The sequence below is a fragment of the Cydia strobilella genome, chromosome 8 (genome assembly GCF_947568885.1).
Source record: "Cydia strobilella chromosome 8, ilCydStro3.1, whole genome shotgun sequence".
In the NCBI taxonomy this organism is placed as follows: Eukaryota; Metazoa; Arthropoda; class Insecta; order Lepidoptera; family Tortricidae; genus Cydia; species Cydia strobilella.
The window spans coordinates 4517544-4537030 of NC_086048.1; the positions used below are offsets into that span (position 1 = coordinate 4517544).

The 19487-nt window shown below is 37.1% G+C and overlaps 3 protein-coding genes across 3 annotated transcripts in view; 1 reads left to right on the forward strand and 2 right to left on the reverse strand.

Annotated features, from left to right (window-relative positions):
• LOC134743507 (cytoplasmic dynein 1 intermediate chain) overlaps window positions 1-19487 on the reverse strand; it is a 126151-nt gene that overhangs the window by 80443 nt on the left and 26221 nt on the right. The window lies entirely within an intron of this gene.
• Window positions 1-19487, forward strand: part of LOC134743487 (protein Lilipod) — a 38445-nt gene that overhangs the window by 8711 nt on the left and 10247 nt on the right. Inside the window, exons 5-7 of the mRNA XM_063676935.1 lie at window positions 9694-9846; window positions 16180-16352; window positions 19134-19295. Of these exons, the coding sequence (XP_063533005.1) occupies window positions 9694-9846; window positions 16180-16352; window positions 19134-19295 (488 nt within the window). The remainder of the gene's footprint in view (window positions 1-9693; window positions 9847-16179; window positions 16353-19133; window positions 19296-19487) is intronic.
• Window positions 1130-7860, reverse strand: LOC134743489 (tetratricopeptide repeat protein 12-like). The gene is made up of 3 exons (XM_063676937.1): window positions 7535-7860; window positions 3876-4121; window positions 1130-1371 (listed from the first exon to the last, which is right to left on the reverse strand). Exons 1-3 carry the CDS (start codon window positions 7808-7810, stop codon window positions 1156-1158), a joined length of 738 nt encoding a protein of 245 aa, XP_063533007.1. The 5' UTR covers window positions 7811-7860; the 3' UTR covers window positions 1130-1155.

Below are 19487 nucleotides of genomic sequence, written 5' to 3' on the forward strand. Positions count from 1 at the left end.
TAATCGATAATTTCCAATGTGTGAAAGTTGCGTTTATACTAGATATACGTGCTTACTTTAGATTGTGTACGAGTAAAAAAACAAAATAAATATTTTTATCGCGCGCGATACGTGTCCTAAAATACTAGTTTTTATCGCGCGCGACATGAGCCTTCCTGACGACCGGCGTTCTGTACGTAGTACATAGACCCCAAATAACTTTTGTCCCTTTGTCAACCTGACAGTTAAATTGAAGCTGGCAAATTTTGAAACCCGGTCGTCAGGATATAGGGTCAACAAATTTAATTGCGATTCGTGTGTCAGTGTGGCATTGTCACTGCGTCGGCGCAAGGCGCCACTGACCCTGATTTTGGATGTCGATGACCGCGTTTGCGATTTGGTGTTGAAATTTATTTGGCTAACCGTACCGTCGCCGGCGCTAAAATCGAGGCGAATAGGGTGTCAATTTTGACTACCAATTGTAAACTAATTTCTTTTCAACCCTAATTTCTTTACTTGTATATTTGTCGTGCATTTATATTAATTACCGGATCCGATACGCCTTAAAATGGAACAGGATCCTTTATCGTTATCTACTTAATTAACGATAGCTTTATAACATCGTCAAAAGGTAATTACCACGATATGAGGATCCTGTGCAAATTAGGTAATGTATTTAAATAGAATGCATACAAACACAAATCAAATAATTTATTAACATTCGTTATTCACCAGTAAAAGTACAAAAAAGACTAAATTTTATCTAAGAATAAATAACTATCTTCTGAATTATTTCATGTGAAAATGTTTAAGGACAATTTTGTTTAGGTTTTGAACATTTTTATTACATTCAAAGCAATAACTAATTAGGTACATTTCGAATAGGCGGCTTTATAAACACGACTAAGTGAGTTGGCATCCAGTTGGAAATAAATAGAATTAGACTAAGATAACCCTGCAGCGATTTTGATAGCACAAACTGTGTAAGTGTTAATAACACTTGCACAGTCCGTGTTATCAAAAATCGCTGCAGAGTTATCTCGGTCTAACCTAGATTCATGTTCACGTTAGAACAACGTCGAGCCTTAAAGACTCAAACCGTAAAGGCTAAAATAGCCTTTCTTACTACAGAACTTTGTTCTTACTTGACGGTTAACGGCCTGGCTCCAAACAAAATTACTGATCATCTTCCTCTTCCTCCTGTTTACCTTCCTTCTTCTCCAAAAAGTACTGCACCAGGTCCTCATGCTGCGGGAACTTCTCTCTCAGCTCTACCAGGCATTTCTCCAGTTTGTCTGTCTCTTCTAACTCTTTGTGAGCCTTAGTGGTGTAGAGACGCGCCTTGAAACTGTTCTCGTTCAGCTTCAGGGCCCATTCGCAGTCTTTGAATACCTTTGAACAAAAGTCATGATTAGTGTACACGTAGTAGGAATAACACGCAACATCAGACCGGCTAGCATGAATGAGTTGCGTTTTGGCGCGCGACTTGAAGTCGCGCTAGATGTATGGAGTAGCGCGCAAGAACGCAACTCAAATCGAAATGACTTTGGTTATGTAGATACGCTGAAACTGTTAAAAAATGTACGCTGTTGGCAAACCATCAGGGGTTACCTACATGTTTGAAACCCCTTTTCATAATTATCGTAGTAAAATCTAAGTTAAATAAGCTATTTGGGCTTCTTTCATGTGAGGTATTACGCCCTCTCCACCATTGCTATTTCGCTGCGCCCCACAGATTGGGAATCGGGTTACTTTGAGTATTTTGTCACAAGTCACAATAGGACGAAAATTAGCTACAAAGTCAATTGACAAACTTAAAGAACCCGAAAAAACGACGAGGTGCTAATCTCTCTACAGTGACAAGCGACTTAGATTGTCAACCGTACCGATATATTTGCCAATTTACGACTCTATTTGTGGTATTTTCTATAAAAAGGGACCTTATTGTCGATGGTGCTTACGCCATTATTTACATTATTAACGATGCTCCGATATAAATACAATGCCGCGCGACGCTGTGCGGCGTAAGCGCCATCGACAATAAGGTCCCTTTTTATAAAAAAATGCCCCATTTTACCGCGAAGGATTAACTGGTCAACCGTTGTATTCCACGACTGTATAGAGTTAGACCAAAAAAAGTGCAGAGATTTTGACAGCACGCAGTGCTAGTGTTATTTATACGTCAAAATTTCATAGAAGTTTGACGTTTAAAATACCACCTGCACTGCGTGTGCTGTCAAAGTATCTACAGATTTTCCTTGGTTTAACTCTATCATCTAAGTTTTTCTTAGGGATTTGGTGCCAACGTAACTTTTCCTATACTTTAATTAATCTGTTTTTGTCCAGTCTGTTCCGCTGTTCGTGATTATTTTTTATCATTATCATCACATAACGATTGCTGTATACACGCAATTCGAGAAAGTTACAAAATTTTAGGATAAGAATGGTAAATTACGCATGCGCACGCTTATCATACGAGTATGTATACGTGTATTTCTACACTAAGTAGTAGTATTGATCTATTATCTATTAGTTAGAGTGTTGTGACACATTCGATCATTCATTAGTCTAAATATATTATAATGTCAATGTGAAGATAATTATATTCGGTCCGAAGTTCAATTGCCTAACAGATCGACCTATAATTGTGTGGTTCTCAGCCAAAGGGTCAGTTAACAAATTAACAATAGGGCGCTTTTGACGTAAAGATGCAATTAGAAATCGTCCTTATCTACACCTAATACAGTTGTATCTTTCGTCTGAAAACGTCACAAATACTAGAAACTGTCGGTGACTGACACACTAACACTAGATTAGTTAAGAAGTTGTATTCAATGCGGTTTCCACAACAGCTTGTATCTCGTAAATGCTAATAATTACTTTACATCTGTTTATCTCCTAGAAAGTCGGACGAGGCATAATATTTACTTTAGTAGGTATTTCCTATAGTAAATGCTTATTTCCTTTATTCATTAGTTAAATGAAGCAACAACAAATTTTGTTATTAGGTAGGATAGACCTATTAGCATAAAATCGATCGATCCTCTATTTTCATGTCACTTAGAAAGTTGCTTTAACCTTCAAAAAAAAATTGACTCATTGGTTATCTTATACATAATTGAGTAGACTTATTACTTAGCTGAGTACTCAGCTGATTAAAGGGTGACAGGTGACGGTTTTAATCCACTTTGCCTTCTGGAAGTTTCTAAGTTTGATATTGTAAAAGTCATGGACATATTGAACGACTTTGGACACTTGACTCGAGTGGCATGGACAGCAACATATTTTTTTAGATATTCCAACATGAGATTAGGTTAAAATGTTGTGGCTATTTAGGTATTGGCATCTTTAGCATGACTAAAGATGTGCGAGTTGCGAAAAGTTTCCAAAAACTTTAAAAAGTTCTCAAAAATTTCGGGAAATTTTTACAAGAAATCGTTTACGATTTTGTTGCCGTTTGCAATGTTGTTTTCCAATTCCAAATTATGTGAAAATTTCGCAATTTTGGAAACTTTCCGACGGCACATGACAGATGAGTTGTTTTATTTTATTATTTGCAAGAGCGCTGCCATCGGACTGGCCGTACTCTTGTCCTTCTATAGGACAATGCCTTCTCGAATTCTCTTTGACTGCTCGTGTCGTACCTTTGTTTTAAGCCTGTCGGCAGCTCGCCTTATCTGATGACAAGTCGTTAAAGTGTCATAACTCTTATATACCACTTATCTGATCACAAATCGTTAGTGTCATTACTCTTACTATTTTAATGTACCCCAGCCTTGGTCATAACTTGTCTAAGATAAGGTTTTCTCTTGTAAGATCACCTTTGAACACCTTCATTGCTCGAGCCTTCAGCCTATTTGTACTGTACTCTAGGTAGATAATCAGACTTTATTTACCTTTTGAAAATTCCCCAGCTTGATGTTAGTAAGCGCACGGTCACAATACAGCATAGGGTTGTCTCTGACTTGCTCCAAAGCCCGATTGTAGCAAGAAAGTGCTTTCTCGTACTCTCCTCTGTTGAAAGCCTTTACGGCTTGAGTCTTGAGGGTGTCGGCGCGTTCGCGGCGTACTTTTCTGTCTTGGAAACGCATCTCTGCATCTTTGCTCACTTCTGCCATCCATGCGTCTTTGTCCATTTCACCCTGAAAGAGAAAATAATGGATTAAGGATAAGATTTAAGAGTTTTAGGTCTCAAATAGCATTTAATTGCCTAGATTGCTTATTTTAAGAAAATGTCTACAGCTCTTAAAAACTTACTAGCCCTACTAACTTTAACAGCAGGCAACAGAAATACATTATCTGTGAAAATTTCAACTACCGTGCTAGCTATCACGGTGCATGAGATACCGGACAGTGGAGTCTTAGTAATAGGGTCCCGTTTTTACCCTTTGGGTACGGAACCCTAATGAAATCATCATACATTTCAGAAAACAAAATGCATTGTTCGTAAATACAAGATATATTATTCAAGTCAACAGAAAGTTGTGCCAAATGCCAATATTGAATGGACGCAGTTGGTATGCTGCGATTGCTGCGAACAAGATGGTTATTTAATTTAATTTTTTTAATTTAATTTATAATTTATTTATTTAGATAACTAGGATCCATTGGGGTTAGGTACATGGTGACTTAAGATCTATTGTTAATATTTTAAATACTAATTAAATTAAATTAAATTAATTTAAAAATTTACAATAAATTAAATGAATGGATTTTATTTTTACAATAAATTAAATTAATACAATCAAAATTTGCAATAAATAATTAAAATCAATTAAAATAGAATTCACAAATAAATAAATAAAATCAATCAAATTAAAATTTACACAATTGACTACCCATTATTGATTTGGGTAGATTCCGTATTTAATTATAGATTTGGAATGTGGACAATACACGTGCCGATCTGTGTGTCATCATCGAGGCTTTCCATACACGTAAGAATTCCCTAATGGGCAAACCAGTTAACAGAAAGTTTTCTTATATTGATTGCCTCTATGGTTAGATTACGTGTCTTTCTAAGAATCGTTAGAAATATCGTGAAGAGGTCAGGATTATTTTAGCTGACTTCATCTTCCTAGCGTTATCCCGGCATTTTAGCCACGGCTCCTGGGAGCCTGGGGTCCGCTTGACAACGAATCCCAAGAATTGGCGTAGGCACTAGTTTTTACGAAAGCGACTGTGCCATTTGACCTTTCAACCCAGAGGGCAAACTAGGTCTTATCGGGATTAGTCCGGTTTCCTCACGATGTTTTCCTTCACCGAAAAGCGAATGGTAAATATCAAATGATAGTTCGTAACTTCGTACATAAGTTCCGAAAAAATAACTCATTGGTACGAGCCGGGGTTTGAACCCGCGACCTTCGGATTGAAAGTCGCACGCTCTTACCGCTAGGCCACCAGCGCTTCTCTTTGCAGCTAACTGTACTTAATAATTATTGGGCTATAAATCAAACTTTGACAACATTATAACGTAATTTGCATCATCCGTCTATTACTAATATGACATTGCCAAGCTCTAAGTTAGTATCATCGAGATGTTTTGTGTTCATCAGAGCGGTATTCGATCTGGCTAATTGAACACTAACAAAGAGTGTCTTGATATCAGATGCCCGAGATGCCTTTATAGATCTTGCGTAACTTTCGAAAATAGACCTCTCATAATAGTCTGTTCTGATCTTTAATACAGCGCGTTTTTCAACGTCTGCACACCTGAATTTAACATATGATAAGATTTAATCGTAACGCCGATTATGATAAGCAGTGCCAAGAAAATTAAGCAATCTCAGAACCTAAACGTTTTAAATCTTATAACGTTTAAAAGTATAACGGACGAATAGACTTCAGTCTTCAATATACAAAATTATGATGTCGTAATTATGAAACTGCACCTGTGTCGAACATTAGCTCTGTTTGATTGTGTACTGCAAATAGATGGACGATATTCGAGGGCGATCTGGTTGTTTATTTATGCACTTTGCACGTGCCAAATCGCTTTCACTAATAAACAACTTGAGTTATTTAATTTGTTCGTGAAGGTTTATGAAAACAGCAGCACTAAGCGGCTGAGGTGTTCAAAATTACTTTACACAACTTTTTATTAAGAGAATAAGGCTGCGTTTTCACCAGAACTGTGCGAGGAATGTGTTTGTTAAGAACCAATACTAGAGCTGCGCTGAGCGAGGATAGGTAAATGAGGTGATTCATTTTGAACACCTCACCCGCTTAGCTACTTCTGCTGTCAGACACATTCATGAGATGTAAACCAAAAATGTAGTAAGCCAGGTCCAGAATGATTCACAAGAACTGACATCGAATGTCTGTGAAAATATCGAAAGAATATACTGAAAACGGGTATAGATAAGGGTAAGTAGGGTAACTCTGTAATCTTGTGTCGCACCTTTAGAAATCGCTGACTTTTTCTTCGAAAAGTAAAAGGACATCTAAAAGTTCTAAAGAGTAATTGTAACTTACATAATCCGCACCTTTCGTTGGTTTCTCTATAATATTTGTTTCAATTGATTTAAAAATAACCAGTTTCATTGCTCGTGAATTGTAGTAAATAAAATTCATGCATATTATTACCTAATCTACTGCTATATGTACAAGTGTGCATAAGGTGCATTTTTTTAGCTTCTAGAAATCGTGACGATAAAATTAAATGTATTTACGTCGTAAATAATCTTTAATTTCACATTTTTTCGCATAAGTGAAGTTGCAAGAGTCATGAATCGCTTTCCGTGTATGCAGATATTTTTAGAACTTTATGCCTATGCGGTTAGTCCGTGCGTTTCTAAACAGCGTATGTAATAGTTATTTGTTTCACAATGAGGCAAAGTTGTTGTTTAACCCCTCGTGCTGAGAAAGCGAAAGATTCGTTGCGAACTTTGTTCCCGAGTGATACACAAATTTTTTTCACCACGCCAACGCGAGGACAACACTAACTATTACAAAGTTACTAATTCAGTTCAAATGAACGTTATTAAATATATATTATTTAAAATCATCACTTAATAAAGTCAACTCTATCAGCCAACATGAGCAAACAACTCAACATTTGCATCAGATTAGATACTTTACCACACATGTGGATAAAATGCAACTCTTATCAGTTTTTGAAGTACCTAAAAAGAGAGCTTACGAGCTGGTGTGGTGATAAATTACTTACCTATTTAATCTAAATCTCTTAAAATGAACTGGTGAAGTACCTCCACCTTACAGAAAACCGCAGCCAAATAACACTAGACCCTACTCATAGTGTTGTGTTCCTGCCGGTGAGTAAGGTTGCCAGAGCTCAACGAGGGAGAGCAGTGTTAGGGTCGGCAACGCGCATGTAACTCCTCTGGAGTTGCAGGCGTACATAGGCTACGGAGACTGCTTAACATCAGGCGGGCCGTATGCTTGTTTGCGACGTAGTATTTAAAAAAAGTATACGCGTGCTCGTGCTTGAGTTTGTACTAATGACTCCTCAAATACCGCTTGATAAGTGATTTAAACTGGGCCTTAGTTATCGCCTTCGCTACCTATGTTTGCATACAAACCCTTCACAACACACCTCATTCTCCATACTCCGGAACGCCTTCTTATTAATCACAGTACGATCACACTTGACCTTCATTTCCACGTCTTCATCAACTATAACCTTCCCCTGAAGGTACTGGTCGGCTAGCGCGCTTGCAGCATCAGATTTCGCCTTGTCTCCGCTCGCCATATCCTTCACAAGACCTGACACCTCCCCTATTCTCTTCACGAAGTTGTTCCATTCTTCATTTAACTCCATTTCCTTCTTATCTTTCAAAGCTGGATTTGATAAGATTCTATTTAAACTCATGATTGAGGAATAAAAATGTATTTCTGTTTATTTATCAATTTGTTGATAGCTCAATATTATTGACAAAACAGCGCTTAGCAACGGTTGTCAACAACTTTTTTTATCGAAGTAAACGCTAGTGAAGTAAAAAGGTTTGAAAACCGGATCAGATATTACTGCTATTTATTAGCAATCGAACCGGAATAATTTCGAGAAAGTTGATAATCGATAAGGTTATTATATCTACTGGTGATTTATCACTGAGTTTTATACTACACAATCTTGTTGGTATCAATTGGTATTTATTGGTATTGAATTGCCTGTTAGTGGATTGGCTTTTTCTCGAAAAGTCTTCTAGAAATAGATTTTCGCTCATGTCAACTCGGATATGGGTATATTTGGTATCAGTGCATTCAGTATGATGTCCTGAACACAAATATATGAGATGACAAGCGCGAAAGTGGTGAGAGTACTTACTGTGACGTCATAAAGTCGGCAGATGAAAGGGCTTTGTGAGTAGATTACAAATATATAACATACTGTAACATTTTCACTACGTGGTATAACAAATTATTAGAAAACGTTCAAAAATTTCACAATCCAGTTGAATTTTAACTGCTCTTAATTGAAAATGACTGAATGGATTAGTCCAAATTGTTTACCAAAAGACTAAATATCCTCTATATAATGCCTAAAAATAATTAACCAGATATATTAAAATAAAAAATAAGAAAAATACATCAAGTTAAAAACAGTATAATTTTCTTTTACATTAAACTGCAACTATTATTACAACAAACAAAAAACCAGACTGTTTACATATATTTTTTAAATGGTCTTTTCATTTGGTACCCATATTGCTATAGTAAACCCCCCCCCCCCCCCCCTTTTTATTTGCGGGCGCCATTTTCAAAATTTATATAAATTTATATGTATGTATATTATTTATAATTTATTTATGTCACTACCACAATTCTAACGAATTCAACCACACCTTATATGTCAAAAACCGTCCAGCCGTTTGGGCTGTAGGGCTTGCCAAATAAATGGATATACCTACATACATACGCTCGAAAAACATTACCCTTCTTCTGATGCAGTCGGTCAAAAATACATTTCCAGTAAAAAAAAATGTATAAAATAGTATACCCGCCCGCGGGTATCATTATGGATAAAATCTGTCGCATGCGTCCGAGCCAATTAGCACTTCTCATACCACATTTATTTCGTTCACCTGCTCACCCGCTCCGTATACCCACGAAAGATAGCGAAGACACTTAAAAGTATTGTATGCGCTCGTCACTCTACTACTTCTATAATAGTTAATCAACACCACAGTGGGTCATTGAAAGCGAAACCTACCTAAGTACCGACAAAGGACATATCAATTAACCATAAAAGGATACAGATACAACCGATAAGCGCATTATGTGTCGTAACCGATAAAAACGTGACTGGGTTTTATTTTAATAGTAGATATTATTATAAGTATTGATTTTTCTTCTTAATTTAGTATTTGCTAAGGTTGCACAATAGTTACCAAGTGAATACAAAAAGATCGGTTATTAACGAAGGTCCTTCAGGCTTTCTTCTTCACTCCATGTAGGTATACTTACCTTGTTTGGAGCGAGGTAAGGAAAAGCAACATGAAAAACTACCGTATGCGGTTCTTCATAAAAGTCGTAGACTAGACAGATTACTTTGTGAAGGGCCAGCAATCCCTGGACTGGCTGGACTTGCAAGCGTCCAGTGGCTACGGTTTCCGCTTACCACCTGACAGGTTGTATAGGTACCAAAGTCGTGGGAAACACTAGATTTGTCTTTAAATGTCTTGGGATATTATATTTATAAGCAGTAAGTTTTTGTTTTATAGTATAAAACCTAACCAAGTTTTTCGTTTTCAGTATTCACCCCTCTCGGCTTCGTACATCTATTCGGCGTGGTGGGTGGAGTGCTGGTGAAGCCCCAGTTCCTCCAAGATCTCAATGAGGAGTACTACGTATACTCCTTTGAGGAAGAGACCGTCAGGCGGAGGATGAACAACGCTGTTTCATCAGGTATGTGGTATTTTAACGGGGTTTATATCATTTGTTTTGGAGTGGAAAGCAAGCTAAAATGGATAAAATAATATAAATAAAAATAAAATATCTTTATTTCAGAATATTCAAAATTTCATACAATATTGTTAGTACCATCGTTATAGCTATGTGTTAGTAAATACATTAAAAATAAAAAACAGAACTTTCAACAATGAAATCACAATCCAATAAATTTAAATAATGAATATAATAATAATAATTAATATGAAATAAAACTATGAAAACGGATTATATCGCGTATATTGAATTTATAATACATCCCGACGTTTCGAACCCTTTACAGCGTTCGTGGTCAACGGGTGACTGAGGAAAAATTACAATTACATTACACATAAACTTTTTTTTTTAATCGCGTATATATACCTATATATCTTTACTTGAAAATAATTGTAGTGTATAACTAGCCTTATGAACCGATTTTGCATGTACAACCAGCGTTAAAGGTCTATGATTGTTCATTATTTTAGTATGTGGGTATTTTTGCACTTTGTAATTTTTCCTCAGTCACCCGTTGACCACGAACGCTGTAAAGGGTTCGAAACGTCGGGATGTATTATAAATTCAATATACGCGATATAATCCGTTTTCATAGTTTTATTTCATGAGTAACTATCGCGGTAACCGAAGACAATATAATAATTAATATGTCAGATCCAAAATAATATAGATTAAGCAGAGTGATGGCAGGTAAAGTGGACCAAAATGTTAACGGAATGGTGGCCGCTTTCGGATGAAAGGAAAGCTAGGTGTCCGTTAGCTTGTTGGTTTGACGACATTCGGGAGATTACGAGTCTGTTCTGGATGAGATTACCTATCTCAGGATCGGGATAAGTGGCGTACTCGAATAGGGGTCCATGCTTGGCAAAGTGATAAAGTATGATATGATGATGTTATTTGTTTTTTTGAGCTCGATATTTCGGTACTGTTGCAAATGCCGTTGTATGTTCAACCACAGAGCTAAACTAACCAGAATGAAAAACATTAAACATTAACACTTAGAGTGTAAGAGTAAACGCGGCGCATATGTGAAGTGTATTTAAGTGTATTTGTCTGGCAGAAAGATTTTATTTTATAAACCTGTCACTGATGGTCTGGTTAATTGACTCCTCTATGATCCTTCTACCATGTGATGTGTGACCTATATACCTATCATAATACACAAATTATCAACATAACAAAACTGACTCTTAACAATATTTGATACTTAATAGTAATGAGTAATGAGGTATACTGTATGCATTTTAAACATAATACAGACATAATTTTAAAACTAACACGCAGACTGGTCAGTCTGCCTGTGACCACGAACGTAACGTCACGTTCGAAACGTCAGGCCATAAATAAACGTAAGTTTGTACGCGATTAAGTCCCGTGTTAGTTTTAAAATTATAAGTGAAAATCGTGTTAGTTTAAATCAGTATATAATACAGACAGTCGAAGGCCAAGAAATAGTTACTAACTTATCGATTTATACTTCTTTTAAAGTTTAAAGTATACAATTTCGATATATCAAAACTACCGGTGTCCGGTGACGAAGAACCGGTACACAGTCACGGTAATCCGAACAAATGCACGCACTCCATAAATCTTACAAGTAATTGCATTTGTGATTGCATGCATGCTGATGCTGATGCATAACTAATGTGTTAGCATTAGTGACTTCATTAAAATATTGACCGCTGTATGAGTTCCGGCATTCTAAAGACAAATTTTAGGATTATAGCACACTAGCTTTTGCCCGCGACTTCGTCAGCGTAGAGTTAGTAATTTGGGTAGCTTATTTTTTATCCAATCTGCTTTTTATTGATTTCCCATACAAACTTCCACCCCCCTTTTCACCCCCTTATAGGATGATTTCTGGTATAAAAACTACCCTATGTCCTTCCCCGGGACTCAAACTATCACTATATCAAATTTCAACTAAATCGGTTCAGCGGTTTAAGCGTGAAGAGGTAACAGGCAAACAGACAGACAGACACACTCGCATTTATAATATTAGTATGGATAATTAAAAACCGGCCAAGTGCGAGTCGGACTCGCGTACGAAGAGTTCCGTACCATTACCCAAAAAACGGCAAAAAATCACGTTTGTTGTATGGGAGCCCTTTAATATTTATTTTATTCTGTTTTTAGTATTTGTTGTTATAGCGGCAACAGAACTATCACGGTTCATGAGATATAGACAGACGTACAGAGGAGTCTTTGCTTACAGTCAAGGTCAAGGGCATAAATATATCTACATTCCCAAAGTTCCAAAAATATGTGTACGCTCTTACACCTTAGACAATAAAGTCGTGTTCACATATTTTTGAGCCATTTGTCTGGATCGATATTTTTGCCTTCGACTGTACAGAACCCTAAAAACCGAGTGGGACCCACGGCACCACCATAGATGGTGCAGGCAGACCAGACCGAAAAGGAGATGGTGGGATGATTTCAATTCTTCCAACCCAGATTCGTGTGAAAGTAGAAACGACAAGGTCGAGTGGAGGAAACGAGGGGAGTCCGTTCCCCGCCAGTACTAAATTAGGTTAATATTTTTTTATATAGTTTTTATTTTACCATTCTGTCGCAATGCATGATTTATGTATCCATGCCAAATCGCAGCTTTCTAGCACTAACGATCACGGAGCAAAGCCTCGGACATACAGACATGGCGAAACTATAAGGAATTCTAGGTGACTACGAAACCCTAAAGAGCACAGAAGAATTTTCATTGTCTAACAAACCTATATTTGACCGCGGAATGACGTTGTAAGGACTTAACTGCCAATAGCGTCTATGGCGCTTAACGCTTAAGACCATTGTGTGTTCACTGTGATAATGACTCAACGAACTGTTTTTCGTTTTTACAGTTTTTAAGCTTATCACGTGGTCTATAGCTCACAGAGCCACTAGTGGCAATAAACAACAACAACCAATATAGATCTAGATTGGTTGTTGTTGTTTATTTGGTTGCGACCAAACGTTTCCATCCAAAGTGCATTGCATGATTACGACTATTATCAGTGTTGGGTTCTTTTGTTTACGAATACGTCTCCTAGAGAAGGATTCTCTCTAATCTATTAAATAGTCAAAAGACAAAATATCTGAACCTGCCTCTGTGCCTCTATTGCCAGGGGATTAGAGTGCGTGTTCAGATATTGTGAACACCTTGGCCGCTCCGATATATCTGATGCCGACTGTACATTTTGTATGGTCCCTCTCATAAGCAATGAATGGCATATACATGACATGATATCCGCAGTTTTTCTGCTCGTACGCGTGATCGCTGCGACCTTCGCACCTGAGACCTACCGCGAACCACATTCGACGTGTTGCCTCCCTGTCACACTTACGTACGAATTTAAAAGTGCGAAAGAGAGTCAACAAGTCGAATGTAGCTGGCGGTAGCTCCTCTGACCTTCATATACCGACCAAACTAAATCTGTTGTTATAACTAACATAGCTTCCACGTCATTTCGTTGAAGCGTTTTGATATTAGCACTTTGTTCAATAAACATGTTTCTATTATGCGTGTTAGATCTAGATACCGAATCAAAATATGTCTAAATATAAGAGAATACAATGTTGCTTGATGTTATCTTGATACTATTTGAATATACAAATAGGTACTTAGCCCTGTCAGCGAATACGCTAAACAATTATAATACTTATACACTTTTCGCATCGTTATAAGAAAATTTAACTGTTAAACTTGATATCGACATATTAGTTATAGAAAAAAAAAACGCAAGTGGGACAAAATAGTTAGTCTCTCGCAATAATATTTTTAATACAGTTGCTCAAAAAGTGCTACTTTTCGTGGCTGTTTAGCGTGCGGAAAGTTGGTTTTCGCGAACTAGTGCCTTTTACTTTTCCAATTTTTTTAAATTTTTACTTGTTCCAATTCATGACTACTTATTGATGAGTGTTAATATTAGTTTCCTTTAAACGTCGTAATCAACATAAAAACCTACTGTTAATGTAAGAATACGAAAAATATGCATATTTCATATTTTATTACTTACCTCTTCATCATTATAAGTATTATAACACGTTTATTTTTTTAATGTTGAAAAACCGTTCTTAATAAGTTGTCTGAATAGAACGGAACGCCTGTCAAAGAAGAGGCGTATTTTCTTACTGCAAGAATGTATGTATGTATGTATAAACTCTTTATTGTACAAAGACATAGAACACAAATATGGCACAGAAATAGGCAGTACAAAGGCGAACTTATCCCTTTAAGGGATTTCTTCCAGTTAACCTTTGAGTAGATGAGAATTGATGAAGAACGGTAGACAAATATAGCACTGCGTACAATAGACTAGAGGAAAGTCAATAAATTTATAAAAGAGGGCGAAAATAAATTAAATAAGATAAAAATTTGAAGTAACAGTATAACAAATATATATAATACCTACGTTTTATAAAATAAATATACATCCATAGTCACAAACAGTTAATTCTGGTCCGACAGCCACAGCAGAATGTTTTAAGTTTCCAAAGGCAACATTCGATATTGTTTTTATAAATATACGATACACAAATAATCGTAAATAACGATATTTAGGTAATAATAGTACAATGTTTTAATATTTACAATTGTTTCTGTCTTATAGAACATGCATTTGAAAAAAAAAACATTCATTGAAGTGGGTTCAATAATAATAACAAAATCTATTCTAGTCGAATAAAAGCTAGAAAAACACCTCTTCACAATGTCAATGTCAATGATGTCAGTGTCACAGAATTAATAATATAAAAGTTTCGAATTCCATTCCTTACTTGCTGCTTTTCTTATTTTTTCGCAACTGTATTAAAAAACGTCGTTCGATACACGTGCGGATATGTCATTCTTCACTCGTCCCGAGTCTTGCCACTCGCCTACGGCTCGGGGCAAGATATCTTGGTACTCGTGAAGTAATGACATACTTTCCGCACTAGCATCGAAATGTGCTATTATGTAATTATCTGACATGTTTTAATTAGTGGCTCTACCTACATAATTAATTAATTATGTGAAATATTTTGGGAACCTTGTCCTGTCAGATACTGTTTCAAGTGAATGTATGTAGTACATACAGGAAGCTTTAAAAGTGCATTACCCACTTTATGACTGAATTACAATAAAGTGGGTATGCACTTTTGCAGCTGTGTGTAGGTACAGTCAGCTGAAGAGAAATCTGAACTTCATTAGGGAGATCCATTTTTGTATGGTGGAAAGTCAGATTTTTCAACAGATGAATGTACAGGCAGTTGGGTGGATTGGATCAACTTTTTAATATCACTTGTTGCCATGGTTACGGTTTATTTGTCCCTTGGACAACCACTCTTGAAAGCCTGATTTTTATAAATCTATCAAACATACATTTTTGTGGTAGTTTTATGCCATTTCTATAACAGACCATCCACTGAGCATGTTAGTAAATCACCATACAACATCTCTTCGAACAAGCTGTGCCAGTATTGTCCCTTGGACAACGGGACAGGATAACAACACAAAAAAAAAGTTGATTCACCCAGTTGTACTCCAAGATTACAACGGCCGATTACACTCGCGAACAATAGCGACGATTACAAACAATGGGAGTTTGCGTTCACCCGCTGTTTGTTTTGAGCTTTACGTCATGAACGGTGTCCGTTGTGTGTACGTGTTTAGGCGCTGTTGATTGGACTACCACACGCGTAAACAAGTTGTATAGTCGGAGACGTCGGAGTAACGTAACAATTGATTTTTGACAGGTATCAATGGGGTTGGCAACTGTCAAAGGTTTGCAGAGATGGCGCCATCATAGCTTGCCCCTTTTTCTATGAGATTTGGCTTAAAGGGCATCCAGGGCATTAAAAAAAAAAAAAAAATTACACAATTCTAGGGACTGACAGGGCAAGCTATGCTGGCGCCATCTGCTAATTATTTCGACCCGCCAACCCCATTGACCCTTAAATATATGAAGCTATATAAGACCTACCGTTTAACTAATAGCTTCATATATGTAGTAAGGGTCAATTCATAACTGTCAAAAAACAATTCTTACGTTACTCCCACTACGAAACAGTAGGAATGAAGTGTTTCTATTTGGTTCCAGTATAGTCTTACTTCGATGGGTTCACTTACCCGAACAGGTTAAGATTCAATCAATTTATAAGAATCTATATTGTGATCGTCAGAAATTAATTTAATAACCTAATAGCAAGATAATCCAAATAAATTCACATCATTAATTATACATACTATGAAAAAAATCACCTGAGAAGGATCGAACCTGAGGAGAAAGGATTTATATCACTTATATTTTGTTCCTACAGGAATCGGCTACATATCACCCGAGCCGATGTATCCTGACCGAGGCGACGTGTCATCATCGAGCATCGACTCTGTAAAGAAAGACGCCCAAGAGACTCCGCTGCTGCGGCTGCGGAACGGAGCCTTACAGGCTGGCCTCAACGAGAGGCTTAAGAAAATCGTCGCCATGAGAAAGGTAGGCTTTATTCCTAAGATTTAAGACTCAAAATCCAAGGCTACATATCACCCGAGCCGATGTATCCAGACCGAAGCAACGTGTCATCATCGGGCATCGACTCTGTGAAGAAGGACTCCCGAGACACCTCGCTGCTTCGGCTGCGAAACGGAGCCTTACAGGCTAGCCTCAACGAGAGGCTTAAGAAAATCGTCGGCATGAGAAGGGTAGGCTTTATTCCTTACACTTAAGGGTCAATATCCAGGAATCGGCTACATATCGCCCGAGCCTATGTATCTAGATCGAGGCGTCGTGTCTTAATCGATCAAAACACCCCGCTACTTCGGCTGAGAAACGGAGCCTTAGAGGCTGGTCTCAACGAGAGGCTCAAAAAAGCTCGCTTTGGCCAGTGATCTGATCTGATGCTGAATGTTCACAATAAACATGAATCACGTTCAAGTATGCACTTATAATATTTGTATTATTTTTAATTCATCATGTGTCTTATGCATGTTTATATTATAGGTATTAAATAAGTAGATTTATTGTGTCTACTACAAGTATGTAAATATTACATAGATTAAGTATGTTTACAACTAAAATAAACATTACATACTGTCACATTGCCTCCGATAAGTAACTAATAGTGTGTTACAGAAGACAGAAAAATAATTGATAAAATTTTAGAACAGTTTGCATGCTAAACTTTTGCTTTAAATCGATTTTATGTATTTAAGTTTAATGTGTAATTTTTATCTATGGGTTTTTTGCCTGAAATAAAAATATTGATTGATTGATTGATTTTACTATGAAGTTAAAAACAACTTTTAATTTCAATTGTGAACATACGTAAGGAAACGGATGTGATAATAGAATAAGTAGATGTTAAAAAAAATCTAAGTCAATGATTGACAAAATAAATTCTTAACTATAGAGCCGAAATTAATATATATCGCACGTGACTTTTAATTGAGTCTGTTTATTTAAAAACGACTCAAGTCAGTATGGTTTCATTCATTGTGACATTGGTCGTTTAAGAATTAAGGACTCCAATCACAGAATTAGGTCGTTATATCACTGGTATTGCCCTTGGACTACTATTGTTTTGTGACATCCAACTACCAAAACCGTACTTCAAAAGTCTATCTCATTCCCTGTCATTCGATTATTGCGGGAACGATAAAAAATAGTCTGTCTAAACCAATTCTGCTTTAGTGACACTTTGTCACTGCAAAGTCCGTCTAAATATAAACGCCATAGGTATTTTAATACGAATTTGTCGCTTATGGTAACACTACCACGCTCTGTCGCTTACTAAGATATAGCTTGGACTGACTCTATGATGCTTGATGTATTTGTGTTAAACCGTCGCAACGATACTGCCGAGGAACGCCGGTCTGCTATGTTCAAGTCTATAAAATGTAACAACCTGTCAACTAAACCGAGTGAAAACTCAAGGTCGGTAACCTATGGTTGGTTACCACTGACTTGCACTATAATTAGATCTAAGTACCACCTACATCACAACCAATCTATTATAAACCTTAATGCTTTCAGGTAAGGGTTAATATTCGGTACGTTTTCGTTTGTAGTACAACAAGACAGTTATCAGTCAAAGCGTGCACCGACCATTGCGAATGTGATAACTCAGTGTGCATATTAACACGTTCTGGATTTGTGTTCTAGGTTTCTATTTATATTGTGGACTTCATTCTCTTTGAGACTCGAGTGAAAAATGTAATAGGAAAAACAGATTGTTTACCTTCATAGTAATTACTTAGTTATTTTATTTTAACAAGAATTCTATTGCGCTTATAAACTACTAGCTTCTGTCTGCGACTTCATCTGCGAATGATGATGATGATTGATAAAAACTATCCTAACTAGTGCCTACGTCAATTCTTGGGATTAGTTGTCAAGCGGACCCCAGGCTCCCATAAGCCGTGGCAATATGCCGGGATAACGCGAGGAAAAAGAAGAGATTGACAAAAACTATCCTATGTCCTTCCCTTGGCCTCAAACTATCTCCAGGATACCAATTTCTTCTACTTAAATTGGTTCAGTGGTTTAAGGTACTTTCCCATTTATTTTATAATATTAGTAGGGAAAATAAATGTCATATAATAAGCTAAAGAAAATGTGACAAAGCCTCCAGTGGCCGAGACCGGATTCGAACCAGCGACTTCAGCAGCTGAGCAAGGTAGCATTTTTATCGCCTGTCACCAAACCTGTCACGTTCTAACAAGTATGTAAGTTCGAAAGTGACAGGCATAGTGACAAGTGATAAAAATGCAACCATGCTGACACCGCAGCTTTCCCAGCTGACGCCATAACCTGTAAAATTAATATTTTTCATTTAATTAAAACTGTTGCATAAAATATGCAAAAAATAATATTAACATACAAATACACAACTAGCGTCAGTTGTTTATTACATTTTTCCTAATATCCTTAAAGAAAACTACTTACAATAATAATACCCATTCTGTTTCATCGTACAAAGGCTATTCACCATTCTGTAGGAAAATAATGCCTTGGCATTTCATGACATAACACATAAAGTTGAATGTTATGAAAATATTATTCTCATATCTTCAACTTGTATATAAGCTGCTGCTGTAACGCTTAAATTAAGTTTACATTTGGACGAGTAGCTATTGCAACTATCACGTTGATATTTGAAACCAAATCGTTTCAGATTGGGAGAGTAATTTTCACAGATTATATTTATTATTTATTTATCTTATATGGCATATATACATGTCATGCAAGTATTTTTAATGATTGTTATCAATTCCTCAGGAAGTGGAGAACAAACGCAAGACGTCGTCGTTTCAACGCAACGTGGTGTACCCACTGGCGATGTTGCTGCTACTGGCGCTGACGGCCATCACCGTGCTCATGGTCATACAGAACACACTCGAGCTGCTCATCGGGATCAAGGCACTGCCGCTGAGTACACGGGTGAGTCAACGTGGTGTACCCACTAGCAATGCTGCTACTGGCGCTGACGGCCATCACCGTGCTCATGGTCATACAGAGCACACTCGAGCTGCTCATCGGGATCAAGGCGCTGCCGCTGAGTACACGGGTGAGTCAACGTGGTGTACCCACTAGCAATGCTGCTACTGGCGCTGACGGCCATCACCGTGCTCA